Source organism: Elephantulus edwardii, unplaced genomic scaffold (genome assembly GCF_000299155.1).
Source record: "Elephantulus edwardii isolate Elephantulus edwardi_28Jun2011 unplaced genomic scaffold, EleEdw1.0 scaffold00116, whole genome shotgun sequence".
NCBI lineage: Eukaryota > Metazoa > Chordata > Mammalia > Macroscelidea > Macroscelididae > Elephantulus > Elephantulus edwardii.
In genome coordinates, this window is record NW_006399866.1 from 6,312,699 (window position 1) to 6,334,953 (window position 22,255).

At 39.1% G+C, this 22,255-nt stretch overlaps 1 protein-coding gene across 1 annotated transcript; it reads right to left on the reverse strand.

Moving 5' to 3' along the window:
- Nucleotides 1-18,845: 18,845 nt before the first annotated feature.
- Nucleotides 18,846-20,317, reverse strand: ZBTB43 (zinc finger and BTB domain containing 43). Its single transcript, XM_006892547.1, has one exon. It carries the CDS (start codon nucleotides 20,247-20,249, stop codon nucleotides 18,846-18,848), a length of 1,404 nt encoding a protein of 467 aa, XP_006892609.1. The 5' UTR covers nucleotides 20,250-20,317.
- Nucleotides 20,318-22,255: the final 1,938 nt, after the last annotated feature.

The window sequence follows — 22,255 nt, forward strand, 5'->3', positions numbered from 1 at the left end:
GTCAGTCCATCTCATCCAGGGTCTTCCTTTCTTGCACTGTTCCTCCACCCTTCCAAGCATGATGTCCTTCTCTAAAGTCTGGTCCTTCCTGGCAACACGCCCAAAGTCTGTGAGAAGGAGCTTCAAAATCCTTGCTTCTAAGGAGCAGCAGCTCAGTTTCACTCTCTCTAGGACAGACTTGTTTGTTCATATGGGCCATTAAATTCTACTAAGGGAAAAAATTCCCTTCTTAGAGGAGAGGACCTTTCTTTTAGGGTCTTTTCCTTGGATCACTGTCTATACAAGTTCTATATTGTTACCTTTGATGAAGGTCAGGCATCAGTAGCTGCTGGAATGTGCAAATGTTGTCTGCAGAAAAATCTTTTAAGAACATGTAACAATTTTGCCTGGAGCAAATAAAGGTCATATTTGGAGAGGCTCTCGATCACAGGTTCTGAAGATGCCCTTCCATCCCCTAGAAATCCCCTTACTCTGATCACAGAGGGCCTGCCTCACAGGCATTCTGTAATTCTAGCAAGTTAACTTTCATCCTGCCCAAAGCAGGAAGGTTCTCTGGGGATCTGGATTTTTAAATGAGTGATTTGAGATCTCAGTAAAATTATTCAAAGAACAAGAGTGAGACTGTTTTGTTTTTTAAAGTTCGGCAAAGCTATTAATTTTCCTAAATGAAAAGAGAAAGTACAGCTGGATTACCACAGGCCTCTGGTTGAAAAGAGAGTGGAGAGACTGATAGAGGCAAAAACACCTTGGGTAGGGGGTGTTATCCTCATGGCACCTGCTCAGACTACGCAATGTAAGACCAGGACTCAGTTCTTGTTCCTTGGCTGGGAAAACCACTTACAGATCAGAGATGATGCCACAGGGTCTTCTCAATGTGGCTGCACATTTTAATCTTTAAGAGGGGAGCATTTCAGTCTCTAAGAGGGGAGAAACTTGAATGTGAAAAACTATCGTAGTTTCTGCAAGTAGTAGTCCAAGCAAGCCAAGTGAGGCTGGTTGCAAATGATACGTATTAATTAACTGGATGATTGAAATTCTAAGAAGAGGGAATATAGCATTAAGTGTGTTCCTACATTTTACCTTTCACCAGAACAAGTGCATCTTTATCTCAGTATTTCCATCTCCCCAACGTCTTGCCTTATTACTACCACTCCTGAGCCTCCCTAAAAGACCTTTATTTTTTTTCTATAATTATATTTTATTAATTTTCATAAACATTTACAGAGATTTTGGGTTTCCATTCATTCATTGTTGCACTATTCTCTCTACCCTCCTCCCAGTTTGTTCTTGTCCAAATGCCACAGTGCCTGTCAAAGCCGGTTCTGTATAATCTTCTTTGTCAGTGTGTCCTTTGCCATTCCCTATCACTCCTCCCTGAGAGAGACTTCACCCTGAGTCATAAGGAAAAGGGGATGGCGTATTCTCTTAGCTACTTCCTGCTGAAAAGGGACGCTGTGGGTTTCAGGGTGAAGATCTTCTCTCACTACTCTAAAGGGCCCCTTTGGCAGTAGGAAACACATAGACTATTATGGAGATTGATTTTGGAATTTAGATGCACTCTTATTGTGCTTGGCCGTACATGTTCATATCCTTGAAGATGTATCATGGGGGTGTTGCAACCTAGAAGACACAAATTTGACTAACAAGTTATAAGTACATGAGTCAAAAATTATGGAAAAGTAAAAGAAAAGATTCTTTCATTGTTTTACAAACCCTCCCCCAGGTTCCCTCCACCATGTAGCCCTCGCTCTAGTCTCCTGTGATGACAGAAATACCTAGTTATATATCTCTTTTAAACAGTTTTCTCCCTCCTCTGTTTCAGTGCAGTATACAGTATTGAACCCATCTTACTCAGTCTCTCCCCAACCCCAAGGACAGTCCCATTCTACAACAGTGGCATCATGTAATATTTGTCCTTTTGTGACTGGGATATTTCACTCAGCATAATGTTCTCCAGAGTCAACCATTTTGAATAATATTGCATGAGTTCCTTGTTTTTTAATGCAGCATAGTATTCCATTGTGCGAATATACCACAGCTTCTCTAGCCATTCGTTTGAAGACCTTTAAATGCTGTTGTGATTTGAAATGAATACTCTTTGTGTGCCACGCCCTAAGCTGTAAAGAACACAGATATGTAAGGAACATAAAAGTAAGCAGGTCTTTACAGAGCTTAGAAATATACTACAAATTATGCCTGCATGAGTGATACAATCCAAAGTTTTATGAGAGCTAAGGAGGGAGAGATGATACATGGCTGGGAAAAGCAGACAAAGCTTCTTAGAGGAGGTAACATTGAAATGACTTTGGTTGTACCATTCTTAGGTACCACCAACAGTCGATGAGAGTTCTCACCTGTCCACATCCTCTCCAACATTTATTGCTTGCTGCCGTGCAAAACTTTACCAGTGCCACTAGGGTGAAATGATGTCTCATTGTGGTTTTGATTTGCATCTCTCTTTTGTTGTTGTTGTTCTTTTTTCTTTTTCTCCCCACTTTATTTTATATTGATTTGCATACAAAATTCATATACATTGTGTATCATTCATGTACATTTCATTCCACAAATTCTTTTTTGCTTTTCCATTTTTTAAGCCTCTATTTTATCTCTTTATTTTTTTAATTTTCTACTAGTTTATTTACAAAATTTGAATACAGATTCAAACAAATTCTTTCAATTTCCCTCAACCCCCCCCCATCAAATTGCACAACCCAATGATTAATTCCTTCCTCCTCCACACACATCCACATCACTCTGCTTCCAACCTCTCCCACCCCTCTTGGATCCTTATACTCATTCTACAATAATGGTTTTATATGAGATTTATCCTTGTAGGACTGAGTTAGTTCACTCAGCATGCTGCTATCCAGTCCCTCCCAAGTTAGGTAATAATTTACAAAGTCATTGCTCCTGCTTGCTGCATAGTGTTCCATTGTGTGAATGTACATAAATTTCTCAATCCTTTCATTTGTGGTTGAACATCTGGGCTGTTTCCATGTTCCTGTGATAGTGAATAATGCTGCTGTGAACATTGGTGTACAAATCTCAGTTTGTGCCTCAGTTCTCATATTTTCAGGGTATATTCCAAATAGTGGAATAGCTGGATCATATGGAATTTCTATGTTCAGTTTTTGAGGAAGCGCCAAACTGCCTTCCAGAATGATTGTACCACTTTACAACCCCACCAACAATGTAGAATAATTCCTTTCTCACCATATCCTCTCCAACCCTTATGACTTGTTAAAATTTGCCACTGTTACTGGAGTAAGATGGTACCTCATTGTGGTTTTGATTTGCATCTGTCTTATTGACAGTGATTTGGAGCATTTCTTCATGTGTCTGCTTGTCATTTGAATATCTTCCTCTGTGAAAATTCTTTCCATGTCTTTTGCCCATTTTGTAATTGGGTTATCAGTCTTTTTCTTGTGGAGGCCCAGGAGTATTCTGTAAACTTTTGTTATAAAACCCTTGTCTGAGATGGTATTGCCAAATGTTAGTTCCCAGTCTGTAGGTTTTCTTTTCACCCTGTTAGAAAAGGTTTTTGATGTGCGCAAGGATTTAATCTTTAGAAGGTCCCATGCATCAATTTTATCCTCTTTAGACTGTGCAATTCTGATTGTTTTGGCAATCTCTTTATACTTTGGACTACTGCTTCTAAGCTTGATCCCAGTTTGTCTCTTATGAACATTATGCTTCTCTGGCTTTACTCCCAGGCCTCTAATCCACCTGGAGTTGATTTTTGTGTATGGTGTGAGATGTGGATCCTGTTTCAGCTTTCTGCAGGTGGAAGTGATTTGCATCTCTTTTATTGCCAGCAATTTTGAGCATTTCTTCATGTGTCTGTTGGCCATCTGCATGTCTTCCTCTGTGAAGAGTCTTTCCATGTCTTTTGCCCATTTTGTAATTGGTTTATCAGTCTTTTTCTTCTGGAGGCCCAGTAGTATTCTGTAAACTTTTGTTATGAGATATATTGCCAAATGTATTTTTCCCCAGTCAGTAGGTTTTCTTTTCACCCTGTTGGAAAAAGTATTTTATGAGTGCAGAGATTTAATCTGTAGAAATTCTCATTCATCAATTTTCTCCTCTCCAAACTGTGCATTTCTGGCTGTATTTATCGGCCTTTTTATACCATAGACTAGGCCTTCTAAGCTTGGTCACATTTTGTCCTTTATGAACTTTATGGCTGGCGCTTTACTCCCAGGTCTTTGATCCATCTTGAGTTGATTTTTGTCATTTCCTCAAAAAGTTGAATGTAGAAACTCTGTATGACTTAACTATTCTACTATTAGGAATATACTCCAAGGAAATTAGAACTGAGACACAGAGACTTTTACACCATGTTCATTGTTAAGAACATGGAAACAGACCAAATGTCCAACCACAACTGAATGGATTGAGAACTTGTACATGCAGCACACAATGAAATACTGTGCAGCACTCAGGAGCAATGATTTAAAAGAAGTACTACATAACTTGGAAGAGACTGGAGAGCATTACGCTGAGTGAACTAACTCAGTCTCGTAAGTACAAATTCTGCATAAGAACATTATTGTAAAAGTAGAAAGTTAACTAGTAAAACATGTATAGGGACCCAAAGGAGGAAGAGGTGGGAGCAGAGGGGTTAAGATGTGTAGGGGTGAAACCACAGGGTTGCAAAATTTGATTGGTGAAGGGAGAGGGTGAAGAAAATGGGAAGGACTTAGTCAGGACCTGAAAAGACAGGGTAATAATGGTGGGCATAGTTCAATGGTGATTAATTTTATAAAACCTAATGCATGAGAATGCTTATATGAAACACCATATGAATGAAGAATAGTGTGAAACACAATGTATCCAAACTTTGTAAGCAAACCAATATTTTTTTTAAAAAAAGAATGAATGAAATGGCTTTGGTTAATGGGAAGAATTCTGACAGAAGGAGGGTGAAAAGTAAGCCCCACAGAGAGAACTATATCAGTAAGACTGGATGTGAGGAAGTTTAGAATTAGAATAAATTCAAAGGAATATGAAATTTGGCTGGAAAATCAAGCAGGGAGAAAATAAACCAGAAAGAATGCCTAAGCTTACAGTACAGAGCTTGGGACTCCATGCAAGTTTCTGAGCAGTCTGGTGGCATGATAGAAAACTGGGGCTGACAGGTGTGTGTAGGATGCAGCAGAGTGGGGAAACCAGGTTGGTGCAATAATCTAGGTGAGAAATAATGAGGACAGGGGTGGTGACAGCTACCTTTAAAGAATTAGACCTTAATTGAGTGTGTGTGGAGTGGGTGTAGAACATTTCTTTAGATTCTTTGCTATATGCCTTTGCCCCTGTGAATGCATAGATAGCGTCCTTTATAGAGAAATAGCAGTGAGCACTGCCGATCTTGAAGGTATTGGTGAGGCAATTTTCAAGGAATTTGTGTTGGGAATTTAGCTGACATGATTGAAAGATGGTGCATTACCAGTGCCAGAGGCAAAAAATCCCACAGGAGAAAGTAAAACTCTTGTTCACAGGCAGTTCTATGTATGTTAACAATTTCTCTCACCCTGAAACATTTATATGAGTCCCATACCATCATTAACTTTGAACTTGGCCTGTGTGGATACTTGGTGACTCCTCCCTTCAAGTGCTTGTCCCACATCTAGGAGATCATGTTGGCAAGGTTATTATTAATCACCAAGTTTTTGCAGGGAGTGTAGTAGAAATAACACATCCTAGGTAATATCACATGATTGAGTTAATCTTTCTGATCATCACCTAAATCCTTCCTCCTTGGCTTGGCATGGTATAATGACAAATTTGGACTTGATAGTCAGACATACTTAATTTAGAATTCCCTGCCATTTACTTAACCTGTATGAACTGATTTCTTCTTATCTATGAAGTTAGGTTGTTGTAAAGATCTAATGAGAAATATATATAAAGAACTTAGCATAAACCTGGCCTTTGGTGAATGCTCAGTGGTTTATACCTATTACCATGGAAATAGCTTGGTCCATGGCACCACCAACTTCCCTGCCCTAATGTGTGTTCAGCACCCTCTTTTACACTCCCCACCTCCATGTCTTTTTTTATAGTTGTTTCTCTGGATGGGATGATCTCTCCAACCTGCATTTCTACAGTTCAAAATCCCATTTTGTCCTTCCAGGCTCTGTTCAAATGCTGTACCAGAAGCCTTGCTTTGTATCCCTAATAATCTTTTTCCTGTGTGAGAGCCTTTAATATTTCTCATTGCATTGGTGTTAGATAGGTACTGGTCTTATCCACTTCAAGAATGTAAACTCTTGGAGAGCAGGGATTTCTGTTTTATTTACTGTTGTATCTTCAGCATTGAGAGCAGCACATAGTAGTAGGGTTTGTTTTTATTTTGAAGTGTGGCTCTGCTTACTAGATAGGTCTTTGAGAGACTATTAAATTGATTTCTTTTATGACGTCCATATTGCCCTTTGTTAATTCAATGTGCTGAATCACGACAGATGAATTATAGGAAAACAGCTCTGCTCCAGAAGGGGGAGAGGGGAAATTCTGGGAGGCAGAGATAGGAAACTTTGATGGGAAAGTTTTACCCCTTTTCAACCTCAAGTAATGGAAGTGACGAATTAACTGAAAGCCCAGAAAATCAGGTGAGATTGAGGATGGCTACAGGTGTTACAGGCCGTGACCTAATAAAAGGTCTTGTTCTGTTGTTGTTATGTGCCGCGGTCATCTGTGACTTATTGTGACCCTAAGCATAACAGCTCTGCCCTGTTCTAACTGACTCTGACATATCTAATCCCATTGCCTTAGTTATCGCGTCAATCCGTCTTATCCAGTGTCTCCCTCTCCTGGACTGTTCCTCTACCCTTCCAAGCATTGATGGCCTACTCCAAGGACTAGTCCCTCCTGGCCACATGCCCAAAGTATGTGAGATGGAGTTTCAAAATCCTTGCCTCCAAGGGGAAACTTGATGGCTTAGACCACATCTACAACTAAGAATGTACTGGCTACAGTCCATATAGTTAGATTCGTTAGTTAACATATGAAAGGATTCTAAAAATTTAGCCAGTTACATGATATAAATAATAAAAGAAGTTCATTTTTGTCCACAAGAATGATTTTCACAAAATCTAAAAACAAACACTGTCCTGGGACTTATCTGTGTGATCAATAAATACGTGATAAATAAATGAGTGAATGAATGAGTCAAAGAATAGATCCAGAAAGATAGAAAGTCTCTCTGCAGACTCCCACGTGTACTAATATTTTGCAGTTTTATACTTTCTAAAGGATAATTGTAAATGCATTTAAGTATTGCTCTTGTTAGGTGCAACGGAGGGGCTTTCAACTCACAGGTACCCTATATTCAACATAATGACCCAATGTGGTGACCCATATATGTGTTGGAAGCTATACCATGAATCTTTCAAATGTCATAGGATTGCCCAGAGTGGAAGGGTTTTAGCAGAACTTCCAGACTAATTCAGACCAGGAAGAAGACCATGGTAAACACTTTTGAGAAAAAACTGGTCAGTGAAAAACCTTATGAATAGCAGCAGAGCACTGATACAGTGCCAGAAGATGAACCTCCCTCAGTTTGAAAGAGATTCAAATATGAATATAAAAGAGCTGCTTTCTCCAAGACAGACATGCTTCATGATCTGGATGGAGCTAAGCTTTCAGGATTTTCATTTGCTGTTGTGTCATGACTCAAAACAAGAAGAAACAGTAGCAAATATACATTAATAACTGGAACATGGAATGCACTAAGTATGAGTCAAGGAAAACTGGAATTTATGGAAAATGAAATGAGACACAGAAGTGAGTTAGAAAGGGATTGAAATTGGCCATTTTGAATCAGATAATTCATGTAATGCTGGAGATGACAATGAGGCATGGCACTTCATTCATCATTAACAAAAATATTCAAGATCCATGCAGATGTACAAAGCTGTGGGTGACAGAATAATCATATCCACACACCTACAATGAAGACCAATTAATACCAAGTATTATTCAAATTTATGCACCAATCACTAATACAAAAGATAAAGAAATTGAATATTTTTACTAACGTTTGCAGTCTGAAACTGATCAAACATGCAAGCAAAATGCACTGATAATTACTAGTGCCTGGAATATAGGAAAGTCAGAAACTAACTAGAAGGGTGGGTAGTTGGAAAACATAACCTTGGTGAGAGAATTGAAGCTGGATATTGTGTAACAGAATTCTGCAAGACATTCATTGGATTATTAATTGCAGATACCTTTTTTCAACAACATGAACAGTGGCAGTTGTTAAGTACCTTTGACTACAACTCATAAGGACTCTATGAACAATGTCTCTGAATCTTGTCTTCTCCTGAGCCAACCTCACCGTCTCTGACACACCTGACCCCATTGCCACAGTCAAGGAGGGAATAATGGTCCTTGGAGAGAGACATCATGTTTGGCAGAGTGGAGGGGCGGCGAAGGAGAGGAAGACCTTTGATGAGATGGGTCAATTCTGTGACTAGAGAGGTGGGAATAAGTGCGTTTGAGATGGCTAGGTTGGCACAGGATAGAAGAGTGTATAGAGCTCTTGTACATAGGGTCGCTATGAGTCGCAAGCGACTCGATGGCACATAACAACAACATATGTATATGTGTACATATATATCCTATATATATAAGGAAGCTCTGCACAATTTTATAATATTCAAAATTCATCCTTCAAACTGAAAAGAAAGAAGGAGACAATTGCCCTGATATGATTCTGAAGCCATTTACAGCAGAGCTGCCCTGTATCTTCTTGGCCAAGAGCTTCACTGCTACCTATCTCAATTTCAAATGGTCAGAAAAAGTCCATGTTGTTCCTCCTAAAAGCCAACTCATACTGCACACACCATTTGTACTGCACAGTCCTGCAAATTGTCTGGTCTAGATTCTGTGTTTCTTGAGTACAGCATTCTACTGTTTCTTAAAGCTACAGTTGGCACAAGCACAATTTGAAAGTTGTCCAAAAGCAGCTTTTGGTCCTTAACAATTGCCACAAATTTTAGTATCAGATGAAGCACCAAATAACATGTAACCATCTGTTTTAGATTGTGCCAAAATCTCACTGAAAATATATTCTCTCTCTGGAACAAGGTTCTTAGTGGAAATTAACAATAAAATCGGTCATTTTCCTTAATTATCAGGCTTATTTTGGTTTCAGTCAAACTTTTCTCAATAGGAAAGCCTTATGTTGATAAATGACATTGCCCTCTTCTCTGTATCTTGACATGATAAACCACTGTCCAGTCCAGGTAGGTACCCGACTCAAGTATAAAATCTTTCCTTTGGGTTAGGAAAGAAGACCCTTCTCAGCTATAAGGTGATTTCAGCAACATTCATTTGGAAAAAGATAGGAAGATTGACAGGTGCTAACACTTTCTAAGGTCTGACAAAGCAAAAATGCCATGACTGTTACTAGTGGATAAAGACTCAAAAGTGAATATACATTCACACACTGGAATGCAGCACGCAGGAGCAATGGTTTTGAAAATCACTGCCTAACTTGGGAGGGACTGGAGAGAATTATGCTAGGTGAACTCACTCAGTTCTACAAGGACAAATTCTGTATAAGACCATTATTGTTAGAAATAGAAAGATAACTAGTAAAAGTTGTACGAGGACCTAAGGAGGGGAGGGGAGGAGTCAAGTGTGACAATGAGTAGGGGGTTATTCATAGAGTTGGACAATTTGATGGGAGAGGGAGGCGTGGTTAAAGGAAATAGTAAAGATCCAGTGTGAAAAAGTGTATAAAAAGTTTGTAAGTAAGCCAGTATAAAATAAAAAAAGTTACTTTTTTTAAAAAAGTGAATGTACATTCTTTTTTCCCTTTTAAATTCAGTAATACATGATGATTGTGGCTCAAGATTGTGCCAGGAACAGCCACAGAGAGACAACTAAGACAAAGTTCTAGTTTTGAGGGGCTCCATGTAGTAGAGGACATGGGTTTGTGGGAGGAATGAGGGGCGTAGGGGAGAGGAGATTAAAAATAGATACTATACACAAATTACAATGTAGTAACAAGAAAGTTAAGCTCAAAACCAAAATGGAATCACTTTAGAGTGATTAACTTAGGAGGTTAGTTAGGGAAGTTGTAACAAAGTTTGTAGAATATGGAATATAAAAAGGTCTCTGCGAAAAGGATAAAGTGAGAGTAGATATTAAAGAGGATGACTATTTAAGGCAGAGAAGACCTTCCATGCAATAACTAAGAGAAAATTAAGGCAACCAGTACAAAGCATAGGAATTGGCAGATAAGAACAGAAAAGTAGGCTTGTGTCAGATCAGGAGAGCCTGGAATGTCAAGCTAAAGTTAAGGTCCCATCAAATTGACTATGGGAGGGGACAGGAATGAGATCTGCTTACAAGGGGCAACAGCTTGGAGGAGACTAAAGCCAAGATATGAAATTAGGCAGTTTTGGAAATCTCTATTCTCAGAGGTTAATGGAAACAGCAGGGACTTTGTGGAGTCTGCTAACCAGGAGATAAGTAGGCACTGCTAGTGGGTGCTAGGACCCATGACTCTTGGAAATACACAGGAGAGCAGTGTCAGGGGATCCAAATAAACCCTTAGCCTTTGTTGTTAGGTGCTGTTGAGTACGACTCATAGCCACCTTATGAAAAGATCTGAACCCTGGATGGTGTGCCATCCTCACACTTCCTGACACACAACAGCCCTTTGCAGCAGTCACCATGTCAGTCCTCTTGTTTGAGGATCTTCCTCTCCTTCACTTATCCTCCATCCTTCCCAGCATCATGTCCCTCTCCAAGGAATAGCTGCTCCTAGCCACATAATCAAAGGATGTGAGGCGAAGGCTCATCCTTCTTGCCTCCAAAGAGCACTCTGGCTGCACCCTCTCTAAGACATATCTGTTCTCCTGGCCGCCTATGGGATGTTCAGTGCTCTTCTCCAACACCACAGCTCAAAGGCATGAATTCTTCTTCCATCATCCCTATTTACTGTCCAGCTCTCAGATGCACAGCAAGTGATTGGAAAGAGTATGGCCTAAATTAGATGCACCTTAGTCCTCAAACAGACATCACTACTCCTCAATAATGTGGAGAGGTCTCTAATTGCAGATTTTCCCAGTGCAATGTGTCTTCCTAACTGCTGGTACCAAGGGTGTTAATTGTGGATTGAAGCAAGACGAAGCTGTTAACAGTTTCAATCTCCTCTCCATCCATCATGACGCTGCCTACTGGTCCAGTGGGGTAAGAATCTTTGTTTTCTTAACATTGAGATGCAATCCATACTGAAGGCTGCATTCCTTGATCTTCTACAACAAATGCTTCAAGTCCTCACTTTCTCCTCCTCCTCCTGACTCGAGGATACACAACAACATTAAGGAGAAAGGGTGTTACTTGCAGACCTGGACTCAGGTGCCAAACCAAAGGAATTTAAGAGATACTCTAGGAATTCCATGATCACCTGCAATGTGTTAGCTGTACCTATGAAATTAAAACTGCTCAAGTCAATGGAGGAAGCACAAGTTTCCTAGTGGGTAAACAGATGTGCTATCAACCAAGACACAGTTGGTCTGAATCCACCAACTGCTCTGCAGGAGATAGACAGGCAATCTCCTCTCATTCAGTTTACAGCTTTCTGAAAACCTGCTAGAGGGTCAGCTACCAGTTGATTCTGACTCAAAGGCACATTACAACTAGTTGGTGGGGTTAGCTCTTTCCCTGCCCATTCCTTGCAGTAGGTCTGGTGAAACTTTCCTACCAGTTTGAAAATCCATGGACTCTCTCCATTCCTGGAGCTAATCTTTCCATGTATTTTCTCAACCAAAAGAGTTCAAGTAGTTTTGGCTGTGGGCAACAAACCTGGGTGGAATTTCTATTTATCTTTGGAGAGCAGAGCTCAAGAACTCAGAAGGGGATCCAGTAAATTATCTACCACCTAAAGGCATCATTTGATCATACTTCCCAATATCAGAAACCATGCTTGGTAGGGAAGAAGCCACATCTATAGACAAAAAAGAACAATTGTGTAAATCTATCCCTCGCTGTTGAGTGTCATTTCTACTGGGAAAATGGATTTGAGAAAGGGTTCCCTGATGGATTAAAAATATTTCAATAAATTATGCGACCCTATGATTGGTGAAGGGAAGAGTGAGTTAATAGGAAAGATCTGGTGTGAAGAACATTGTATACGAACTTTATGAGTAAACTAGTTTAAAAGAAAAACTTCATATTAAAAAAAATTTAAACAGAATATGACGTTATCATCCTTTTGTGCTACATGTGGTAGCCTGGCAGAAAATGCCACCTCTTGGGACTACTGTGAGGGTTAAGTATTTTGCATATGTTATGTATGCAATGAACTTTCACTTCCAACTGCTATTTTCACTCTAATCCCAATTCTTCCACCTATGACTATAAGATGTTCAGATAATTGCGTGGGTGTTCAGAGCCCAAGGGGTAACAAAAATAATTGCAGTTAAAAAAATTCCAAGACAATTTCACTTGTATTCATGCTGTGAATATACAAAAGATATTTCACACATGACAAGCTACATAAATGAGATAAAAATTATCTTTTGGCTCAAGGTCACCTTGAGCTATTATTTTAAAGGCTACAATGTCTAGCTATACCAGATCCTACAGGAATTGTATAGGGTTTACCAGTTTGGCATCTGCTCATCCATCCATCATGAGTGGGTGCTATGCTGCTGAGGATCTTTTCAGACAAGTGAGACTTTACCATAGCACTACTGAACCCAAATTAACAAGACAAGGACATTTCTAAGAGGCAGACTTTTAGTGTCCATAACAAAGATTAGTTGTGTCATTAGGCAAACCAGTATACTTTGGGGACTAATATCTTATTACTATTTAATGGTATTAATACTGGTATAGAATACTAGGAAGAAAAATTAGAACCCACAGCAATAGATTCTAAGTACAAAGTCACTAACTTTTTAAATAACCTGTATTTATTTTCAAAACTGCGCATGAATTATCTTTTTGCTAAGCCCACACACTCCCTCATAGGACAGCTGTACCTCTCCTGTAATTGTATTTAATTTCTTGCAAGGCTGATTTGGAAAAAATAAAAAATAACCAAGACTTTAAACCCAAGGAATCTGGTTTTAGCTCAAATTAGTCAAACTAGTTCAGGATATGAAAGGCCATCCTCTTCTGGTTTCTTGTTAAGGGGGTAAAATGTCATTTGTGCTTATTTATTTACTGAACTCAACTTCAGAGCACTGACCAACTTTTCTTGTAAACAATTCAAGAGTAGGAAGGGTACAGAATTTTTATCCTTTATCTGGACCAAGAAAAAGCATATTTAAAAGCATGCACCAAATAAATGACTGCACATTAAGTTCAAGCTTACTCCATTTCCACTGACTGTGACATTATTCTTGAGTTGTGCTTTCTTTAAGATGCTCAATCATGAGGATTGATCTCAAGGAATGTTTGGGTGGGAAGCAGCTGCCCCTGAACCAACTATAAGGAAGTCTAAATAAACTACACAGGTGTTATATGTTCCATATGGATAACAGTCCTCACGTCCCACCCCCCCTTCTGTTCCCAAATACAAATAAGCAAGTTCACTTTTCCTTTCTCCTGATAATAAACAGTGCTTCTCATACTCAGAGATTTCTGGTCCATCATGAACTGTGTGTGCACTGTGGGGACCAAGGTTCCTAGGTGGACATTGTTGTATTGCAGGGAATCAGGAGCTTCATAGGGTATTCAAGAGTGAAAGTGGGGTTAAGGGTCATTTTGTTGACGGTCTGAGCTGCTTGCCTCATTAGTATGGGCAGAGCCTGCCTCAGATGACCAAGTGACTAAAGGCAGAAATGGTCCTTGGCTTTCCCATCCCCCAGAGAATGGCAAACCAAGCTGAAGTAATCTGTAGTTGGCTTCAAAATCAGCAACAGCGGGCAGGGCGGGGGGGGGGGGGGCGCAAGGGTAGGAGGGAGCCTCACAATAAACAGTGGTAACAGAAGGTTTGTGTGGGAAGCTGGTTAGGTTTGATCTAAAACAAGCAGTGTCTCTGGTAATGAGCTGTTGTTAGGAAATATGTGGGGCCCGGAGAGCCTGAGGCACTTTTAAAGAGCACTGCTGTTACTTCTCCAGTATTTGGTTTGGGGGGGCCAAGGTGTAGAATAGGAGTAAAATGAGAGCAGAGGTAAGCCCACCTAAATGGCATGGAAGCATTATAGTTGAGCAGGGTAAAAACCCATGACCATTGTTGTAGCCATGGCTCCACCCATGACTGCTATATGACCTTTGGAAAATGGAATCACAGCAGGCTCATGTGTGAAATGAAGAAACCCACAGTACCACTCAGGGTTGTAGCAGGAAAACAGCACACGTAAATGGGAGTAACTAGGAGTTTCATGAAAGGATTATCTACAAGGGTGTGAGAGCAGGTTTAGGGAAAGCCAAGTCAGGATCATCCCAGGTTTGGGGAGAGTGTGGTTACCAACAGTAGAGGCTGCCTGTTCTGCGAAGCTGTGGCCTTGGACAGATAAACTTGGTCACTGCCATCCCTACTTGGTATGAGGAAGCCTATCCCTCAATTTTATCTTTCTTCTCATCCCTCAGTACTCTCCCTGCACATGTTTGGTGCACCCTGACTAGAAGCCTGAAGCAAAGTCCACATATGCCAGGTTTCTGAGGCAAAGCATAGGGTGGAAAGGGGTGGGGAGTGAATAGCAAACAGAATTATCCAGCACACCTACCTACCTGACAGAGTTAGGGTGAGGTTAAAATGAAGTAATCAGTTGGCACAGAAAATGGTAAATCACTGCATGTTTGATTAGACTATTTCATGTATATTTATCAAAAAGTCTAATATTTATTCTCAGGTGGCCAAAGCCAGAATGAATACAAAGATATGTGGTCATCTATCCAGATTGAAAAACAAAACTTTTACAAAGTTGACAGATAACATTTATTAAAACATGTCATACAAAAGGGCATGGTCTCTTCTATAAGAAGAAAATATTAACAGTAACATTAAGTAAAACCATGCTGTACACTGAAGACAGCAATATATAAAGACAGCTATTCAACTTTTGCAACACAGGCATAACATTTCACAAAATATCAATTAAGATATGCACCTAATGATAATCTGTTTATCATCAAATGGTTTGTGGCCTAAGAGTCACCTGACTTGCATAAATAAAGTAATTTTCTGGAAAAACATTGGGAACCTCATAAAAGGAAAAAAGGCAGCAGCAACTGACTTTATAACACAGGCTTCAAGCACAACTAAAAAAAAAGTCACATTTTGTAAAATGTGTTCCAGTATCTTCCCACAGGGCACTATCAGTAGAGATCTGAAATAGGAAATGTGTACCTTTAAATATATAAGTAACAAAGGGAAAAAAATTCCCTGTTTTCACTTAATAAAGTTAGTCACCTAACCAAGATCACAAAATCAGTGGCACAAATCAAAGGGGTGTTGTATCTTACTTGGTTTCCAGCATTCCTATTATTAGAAACATATAAAAGCAAACACTTGTATTTGGCTTAACAGAGCCCTTTTTCCCCACCCTGATCCAGGATGTTAGAGCATGACCCCCTTCTTCACAGAAAACATAGCTAAATGGTTTCTGCTCTGCCTCAACTTCCTTCTGAAGCAACTTGAAGGAGTTACTTGCCTTTATTGGAAGGAGCCATGAAAGCTAAGCAGCTTTGTCCAATAGCTAAAAATCAACTTAGGGTCATTTTATTTATTTCAGTAAATGCCCACGAAAAGAGAGGGGACTCTTTGGGGCTGACTCGTACACGAATAATCAAAAGAAAGGACAGGAGGCTGGTGAATCTAGAATGAGAATCAACAGGCTGAGACCCAGAAGTGACTGAGGGTAACCTACAACACTTGAGACAGTGACATCTACTTTACAAAGTAGACTATTATAATGTATGTATTAAAAATTAAAGGCATAGTGTAATACTAATACTAAACACAACTGATAGTGTTTTGAAGCCCTTTCCCACTGGAATTGGAGGAAAACCACAGGTAAGATTCAAAGTAGGGGGAAAATACCGTGATTGTAGGCCACTGAAATGATCCCTGAAAGACTGTTTAGATAACAGTGCCTACAACTATACAACTTGGAAGGATAAAGATTTTCTAAAGGTGAATTGAAACTAATAAGAGATTATCACCTCAACCCAGGGTGAGGAAGAGAAAAAGGTAGAAATGTCGTAACTTAGTTTATAAAAATTCACTTTTAATATCCAAACCAAGGTGACCCTCTTCTCCTGCCTCTCTAAACATGACCAGCATGCTTTTCATATGCCCAAATAACTCACAGAATCTAGATGATCCTTAACAATCTCAACTTTTAACCAAAACCCAAATTATCATAAAAACCTTAGAAAGTAGATGTGAGAAATTTATGTATTAAACTTTACATTTAGTGGCTGATATACATGTAAAGATTTCAATAAAAGATACTCCTCTTGTCACAGAACATTACACAAGTCCCAACATCATTGACTGCTTTTAAAACTAGCACTCAAAAAATGCAACAAAAGAAACAAACAAACAAACAAACAAAAAAACCCACCAAAAAAAACCCCTAGCACTCAGGGTGGTTCATTAACTCCTGGCTGAACCAAAGCTCTTTATCATTTACTATTAACAAGGTACTACAGTGACTTCAATGTAATGAAGAACCATGATTTTTCTGGAATTTAAAAATGTTCTCTCAGATTTTTTTCCTTTGAGTCTAAACTTCAATGGGAAAATGACATTAAACTTTTCAAAAAGGCAGACTACTTTGTTTATACCATGGGAAAGGGTTATCAGCTTTTGGCAGAACAAAAATAGTTCAACTGCCTTGGTAATGAAATTTGAGTAATAAAACAACTTCTCTTCACATGTAATGGCTAAGATCATAGCTAAAACCCACTGTCCTCTAATATATAAAAGGAGAAGGAGCAATTGAGCTTGATTGTACAGGTACCACAATATATAATTCTGTCAGGTACACAGAGCAAGAACTGGTAACTGGTAGTTTCAACAATAAAAGATGATGATGATATTAATGTGGCAAACAAGAGGTAATACCTAGTTTCTAGGTTAAAAAAACAATATATATATATATATTTATTTATAATAAAGTTTTAAATACAAAGTGCTTTTTATATATCAAGAACGATACAGTGTTAGTGAATAGATCCCTGTTTTGTAATCTTGATTAAAGAATTAAATGGTAATAAGTACTTTCTTTCCTCTTTCCAATGTTCAATATGTAAACTCCTTGGTGTTAGTAGCTTGAGGATCAGAGGCCACTGCCAGAAATATCTATCACATCAGCACAAAGTCAAACTTTCAAAACAAAATTTCATCTCCAATCCAAGAAAAGGTATTTTTCTTTTAAGGGAGAAGTTTCTACTTAGAATTTAGAACAGACCAGAAAGTTTCTGGAAGAGCTGACATAGTAGCACCCAGTACAACCCTGAAAGAACTTTAGGTATATTAAATATCTTAAAAGCATTCTGAATAGACACTTTCTTTTTAACCTAAAACATCAGACTGACAGAAAAGGGCTCAGAGCAGCTCCTTTCCTTGATGCATTTTGGTAGTTATAGCTATGTGGACTTGTAAATTTATGCAGCTTTATCTATAATTTGTGAGCATCAATGTGTAGACTTTGTTAAAATTAAGACTTCACTATTTCCTCTCTTTTAAAATACATCTCAGCACCCTAAAGAATGGGCAGTATTAGCTCAAAGCATCTTCTCTAAAGGTGAATCCACCCCACCAGTGTATTTTCAAGACTCTTCTTCCTTGAATAATAACTTTTCCCCATCAAATATAACCTGCCGTTCATAAGATTCTCTATAACTTCTCTTGGAGTGTTCACTGTAGTACTCTACTAGCTCCTAAAGTTTATAGGTACTCTTAGCCCTGACTTTTGGTTCCTTCCTATTAACTATAGTCAATGACTGCCTTCTTTGGAAAGGATCATAATCTAAGATAGCCCAACTGCTGGAAAGGATCATAATCTAAGCGCAACTGCTGCGGCAGCCAGTGGTACTGTGGTTAGTCATACTTGGGTAGATGTCTACTAGCTAGAGTGGATCCCACAATCATGGATGCTACAATTAAACAAACTGGATTAGAACAGCAACCAATCACTCTGGCACCCTAGAGAATTAAGACTAGATGCAAACTGTTCAAAGTAAATCTTAATACTAAAATACAAAATACTTTTCTTTATGAAGAGTCTGAAAGACATTGTGACAGTGGCATCTTACAGAAACTGAAGCTTGTATGTACCATAGCGGTTTCATACTTAGAATGTAACACTCTTAGTTAAAAAAAAAAAACCACCCAAAAAACCAAACAAAACCAAACCAGACAAGGGAGCTTCTCTTAGTCCATTTCTCATTTTAGGAATCACATTATTTGTAGCTTTTCATTCAGTGAAAACAGCTATGAAAATAAATCCACGTTACTTTTCGTGTAAAAGCAAAATAAAAATTCAACACGACCTTGTAATAATAAGTGATCAAAAACTGCTGCCACCTAAATGGAACTGGCAGGAACTAGAATTGGGATCCAATTCCAAGTGCAGGTATCTATAGCACAAAGTCCATTTGTCTCAAATACAACTGGCATGAGGATTTATGCTGCCAGTTGGGAGGTAGGTTAATTTACCCCCATTACTTGTCTAGATCAACACGGAAACATAAAAAATTTGAGGAATCAGATCCTTTAAACTGGCCTGCTTAGAGCTGGTCTTTCTAAAATTTCGTGTTTTTTTTTTAAAGTTTTTCTCATAATAGCAAGTAGCACATATCATCTGTGCCCAGATTTGCATAATTACCATAGTTTATTTTTGTGCATGCCACTCAAGGGCTAGATGGTATTTTTAGTTAGCCTCAGTCGTATTCTGCTCAGCCTTTGCAGCTTCATAGGACTTGGTACAAGAAGTCACATGCCTATGGAAACTGTCCCTCCACATAAACCTCTTTGCACAGATATTACACTCATATGGTTTTATGCCTGTGTGAATTTTCATGTGTCCTACAAGATGATGTTTCATTTTGAATTTCTTACCACAGACACCACAGCCATAAGGCCGAAGACCAAGGTGCATGCTCATGTGTCGATCTCTCTGACTCTTGTGTGTAAAACTTTTCCCACACTGACAAGGATATAGCTTGTCAGTAGCTGAGAATCCTAAATGGGAAGCTTCTTCTTTAATTCCTGTTACCATTTCAATATTCTCATTGTAGCCTGTTGCTAGGGAAGCTTCCTGTCTGTGCCCAATTAGATTCCCATCTGACCTCTCTCCAGAAAACTCTTCCATGGAAGAGCCATAGAAATCCACCTGCTCATCATAATGACTTTCCTCAGCCTGTTCATCAAACTCTGCTTCTACTTTTTTCTCCTCAATCTGAAAGTCCTCTTCCACTCCTGAAGGCTGGACCGAGTGCTCTGTCTGCATGGTATTGACGGACTCGGTGACCTGGTGTTCATCATAGGTGGCATGTACGTCCATGCCTTCGCAAGCTTGCTCAAAACGCTCAGGCTTCACGTGGATCCAGCGTTTATGAGCCATTATGCTGGGTTTGCTATACATTGGGCGGGTGTAGTGGAACTCAGCACTGTCACTGGCCCCCTCCTCTCCATCCTGGCTTGCCATCTCGGTGCTCAGCCGGTCATGCTCTGTGGATGAATTGCTAGGAAGGTATTCATGCTCGGTAAGCTGAGATGACAGCTCATCTTTGGTGCTTTCCTCTTCATTTTCTCCATCTCTCAGTTCCTGGGCTTTGGGAAAATCAGTATGGCCCCCAGAGCCCAGCTCAAAGCTCTCTACCAGACCATTATAATTACTGCTGCTTGGAGACTGATGGTCACTGCCATGGTTTAGCTTTTGACAAAGGACTGTAGGGTTGCCCTCCAAAACCTCAGTGCACTTGTCTACCACATGCCACATCTGGAGGAAGCTTGCTGCTGTTAAGTAACTAACAATTTCTGGAGCAGGCATTACTAGACGTCCTGTATAACTAGATAGAAGAATGTTCTCAAACACTCTTGGGTTCATTACATCAGGTAAAACAATTCTCCTGCTGTTTTTCAGGAGTACCTGGTCACAAAAGTAGGGGGAACTGGCAGCAAGAACGGCTTTATGTGCCCGGAAAATGTGGCCTTGGACAACAATGGAGACATCACATAATTGTCCTTGCTGGCGTTGCTGGTTCAGTTTCTGTAGAATGGTATTGGAAAAATCAGGAAATTCTACTCGAAAAGAGTTTGTTCCAGGCTCCATTTCATCACAAATATTGTTCAGTGCTAAAAGAGAAAGAGAAAAAAAATTAGGAATTTCAGCCCAAAGAGAAACTTTTTTCTTTCTAAATCACTAGAAAACTAACAAATTCCGAAGCTCCATTAAAGTTCTCTAGCTTGTGGATATTAGTGGAATAGAGCATTCATTCCCTTTTCACCTTTCTAGAACTCTTCTGTAGTAGGTGTGAATATGGTCAAAAGCAGGAACCACTCAGCAATTTTCATTCTTTTAACTCTTGATTTTTCATCTGTGTAGGTGACAGAATAGAATCCACAAGCAACTGAATATGTAAACTGTGTAAATCCCCAGTGAAAGTATTTATATACCCAATATATTAATACAGCTACTAAAATACTAGAATTTTTAAGGGCCCTTGGTCTGACTCACATTTGCAAAGCTAGGTTTAGGAAGTATATGAGAATAGGATTGGAGGAAGAAGAAAAAAAAAACACATACAAAGATTCTAAAGCAGAAATGAATCTTGCACATTCACAGGACTAGAAGGGTACCATTAAGCTGGGGTTAACAGAGGAACAAAAACACGGGAGCTCAAGTGCTGAGGCCAAAGCAATGATGCCTTGCTAAAGCACCAATGAGGTACACTTGCTCAGACTCCACAACATGAGGGTATCTCTCCCTAGCTGGCGTCATAATACTGGTCCTCCAAAGAGAGCTTCTGGTGATGTGAAGCAAAATCAAACTGCAAGGTACGACAGGTTTTTATATCTGATAGTTTCCACCAAACTCTTCAAATACAAAATGAAACAAAAAAAAGAGCATTCATTGTCAGAGTCAACTATGACAGTAACCCTAAAGGACAGAGCAGAACTATCCACACAGTTCCCAAGGCTGGAATCTTTACTGCTAATACATTTTGTGTGGTAAATCAAGTAGTCAAGACAATTCCTAATAGCAAACAAAATAAACTTTGCAAAAGATTCTGCTCATTTCCCATGCTTCTGCAATAAATTAAAGCATAGATGTATCAGTGCTGTTACTTCATCCTAATAGTATATCCAAATATCTTATATACCAACTATTATAAAAGAACCTGACAATTCTAACAGACTTTTAAGACATTTCTGAGGGATAGGGAGATATGGTAAGAGAAAAATGAAACATTTCCCTAATAATTATTATATAGAAGAGATTGTACACTTACTTTCTTAAATAACTTAATCCTTATAAGTCTGCTAAAGTAGACCTGGTCAACTATTTTAAGTAACTTACTCAGGTCAAAGGCTACATTTTATTAAGTTGGGTTTGAAATTCAGTTCTGTATGATTCCAAAGTCTAAGTTCTCCTATGAGGGCCCAGGGCCTGAACTTCAGTCTTAGTAATGCCACAGAAACGAATCCCTGGTTATCAATTGGTCCATGCATCCTCTAGCTTAAGTACTATGAGTTAACGCAAAGGCATTCAGGTAGACAGTGAGAGACTCAAAACAATCTACTCACAATGAGGAAACAGTTTAAGATCTAAATAGGAGATGATATAAGATAGCAGACTAATAAATTAAAGTGAAGAGATAAGGAAATCAACAATAGAAGAGAGGTTTATACAGGCAACACAACACACTTATAGTAACCCTTAAGGAGAGTCTCACTCCACTGAACTTCTGAGGCTGTAACTCTTAATGGTAGCAGATTGCTCTTTCTCTCTCCTGCAGAGCAGCTAGTGGGTTTTGAATACCATAGTGTTCATGAATGTAAAGGTGTCAAAATTACTCAAAAAGTATAGACTCAATGTACCCTATCAAAATGCCAATAGCAACAATGAAAAAGTCAATCTTCAAATTCAACACTAAATTGAAAAGGGCCTCCAGAGTCAATACAATACTGAAAAGAAGAGTAACAGTTTAGATTCACATTACCCAATCATCAAAGGTACTCTGAAATTCAACTCACTGCCTCTGAATTATCTCTGAATAATAGTGATCCCTCCACTGGGCTTCTGAGGTTGTAAATCGCAAATGAAGGAGACTGCCC

What these genes read in the sequence shown, in the direction of transcription:
- ZBTB43 (XM_006892547.1), bottom strand. Translation starts at nt 20,249, where the DNA reads ATGGAGCCTGGAACAAACTCTTTTCGAGTAGAATTTCCTGATTTTTCC.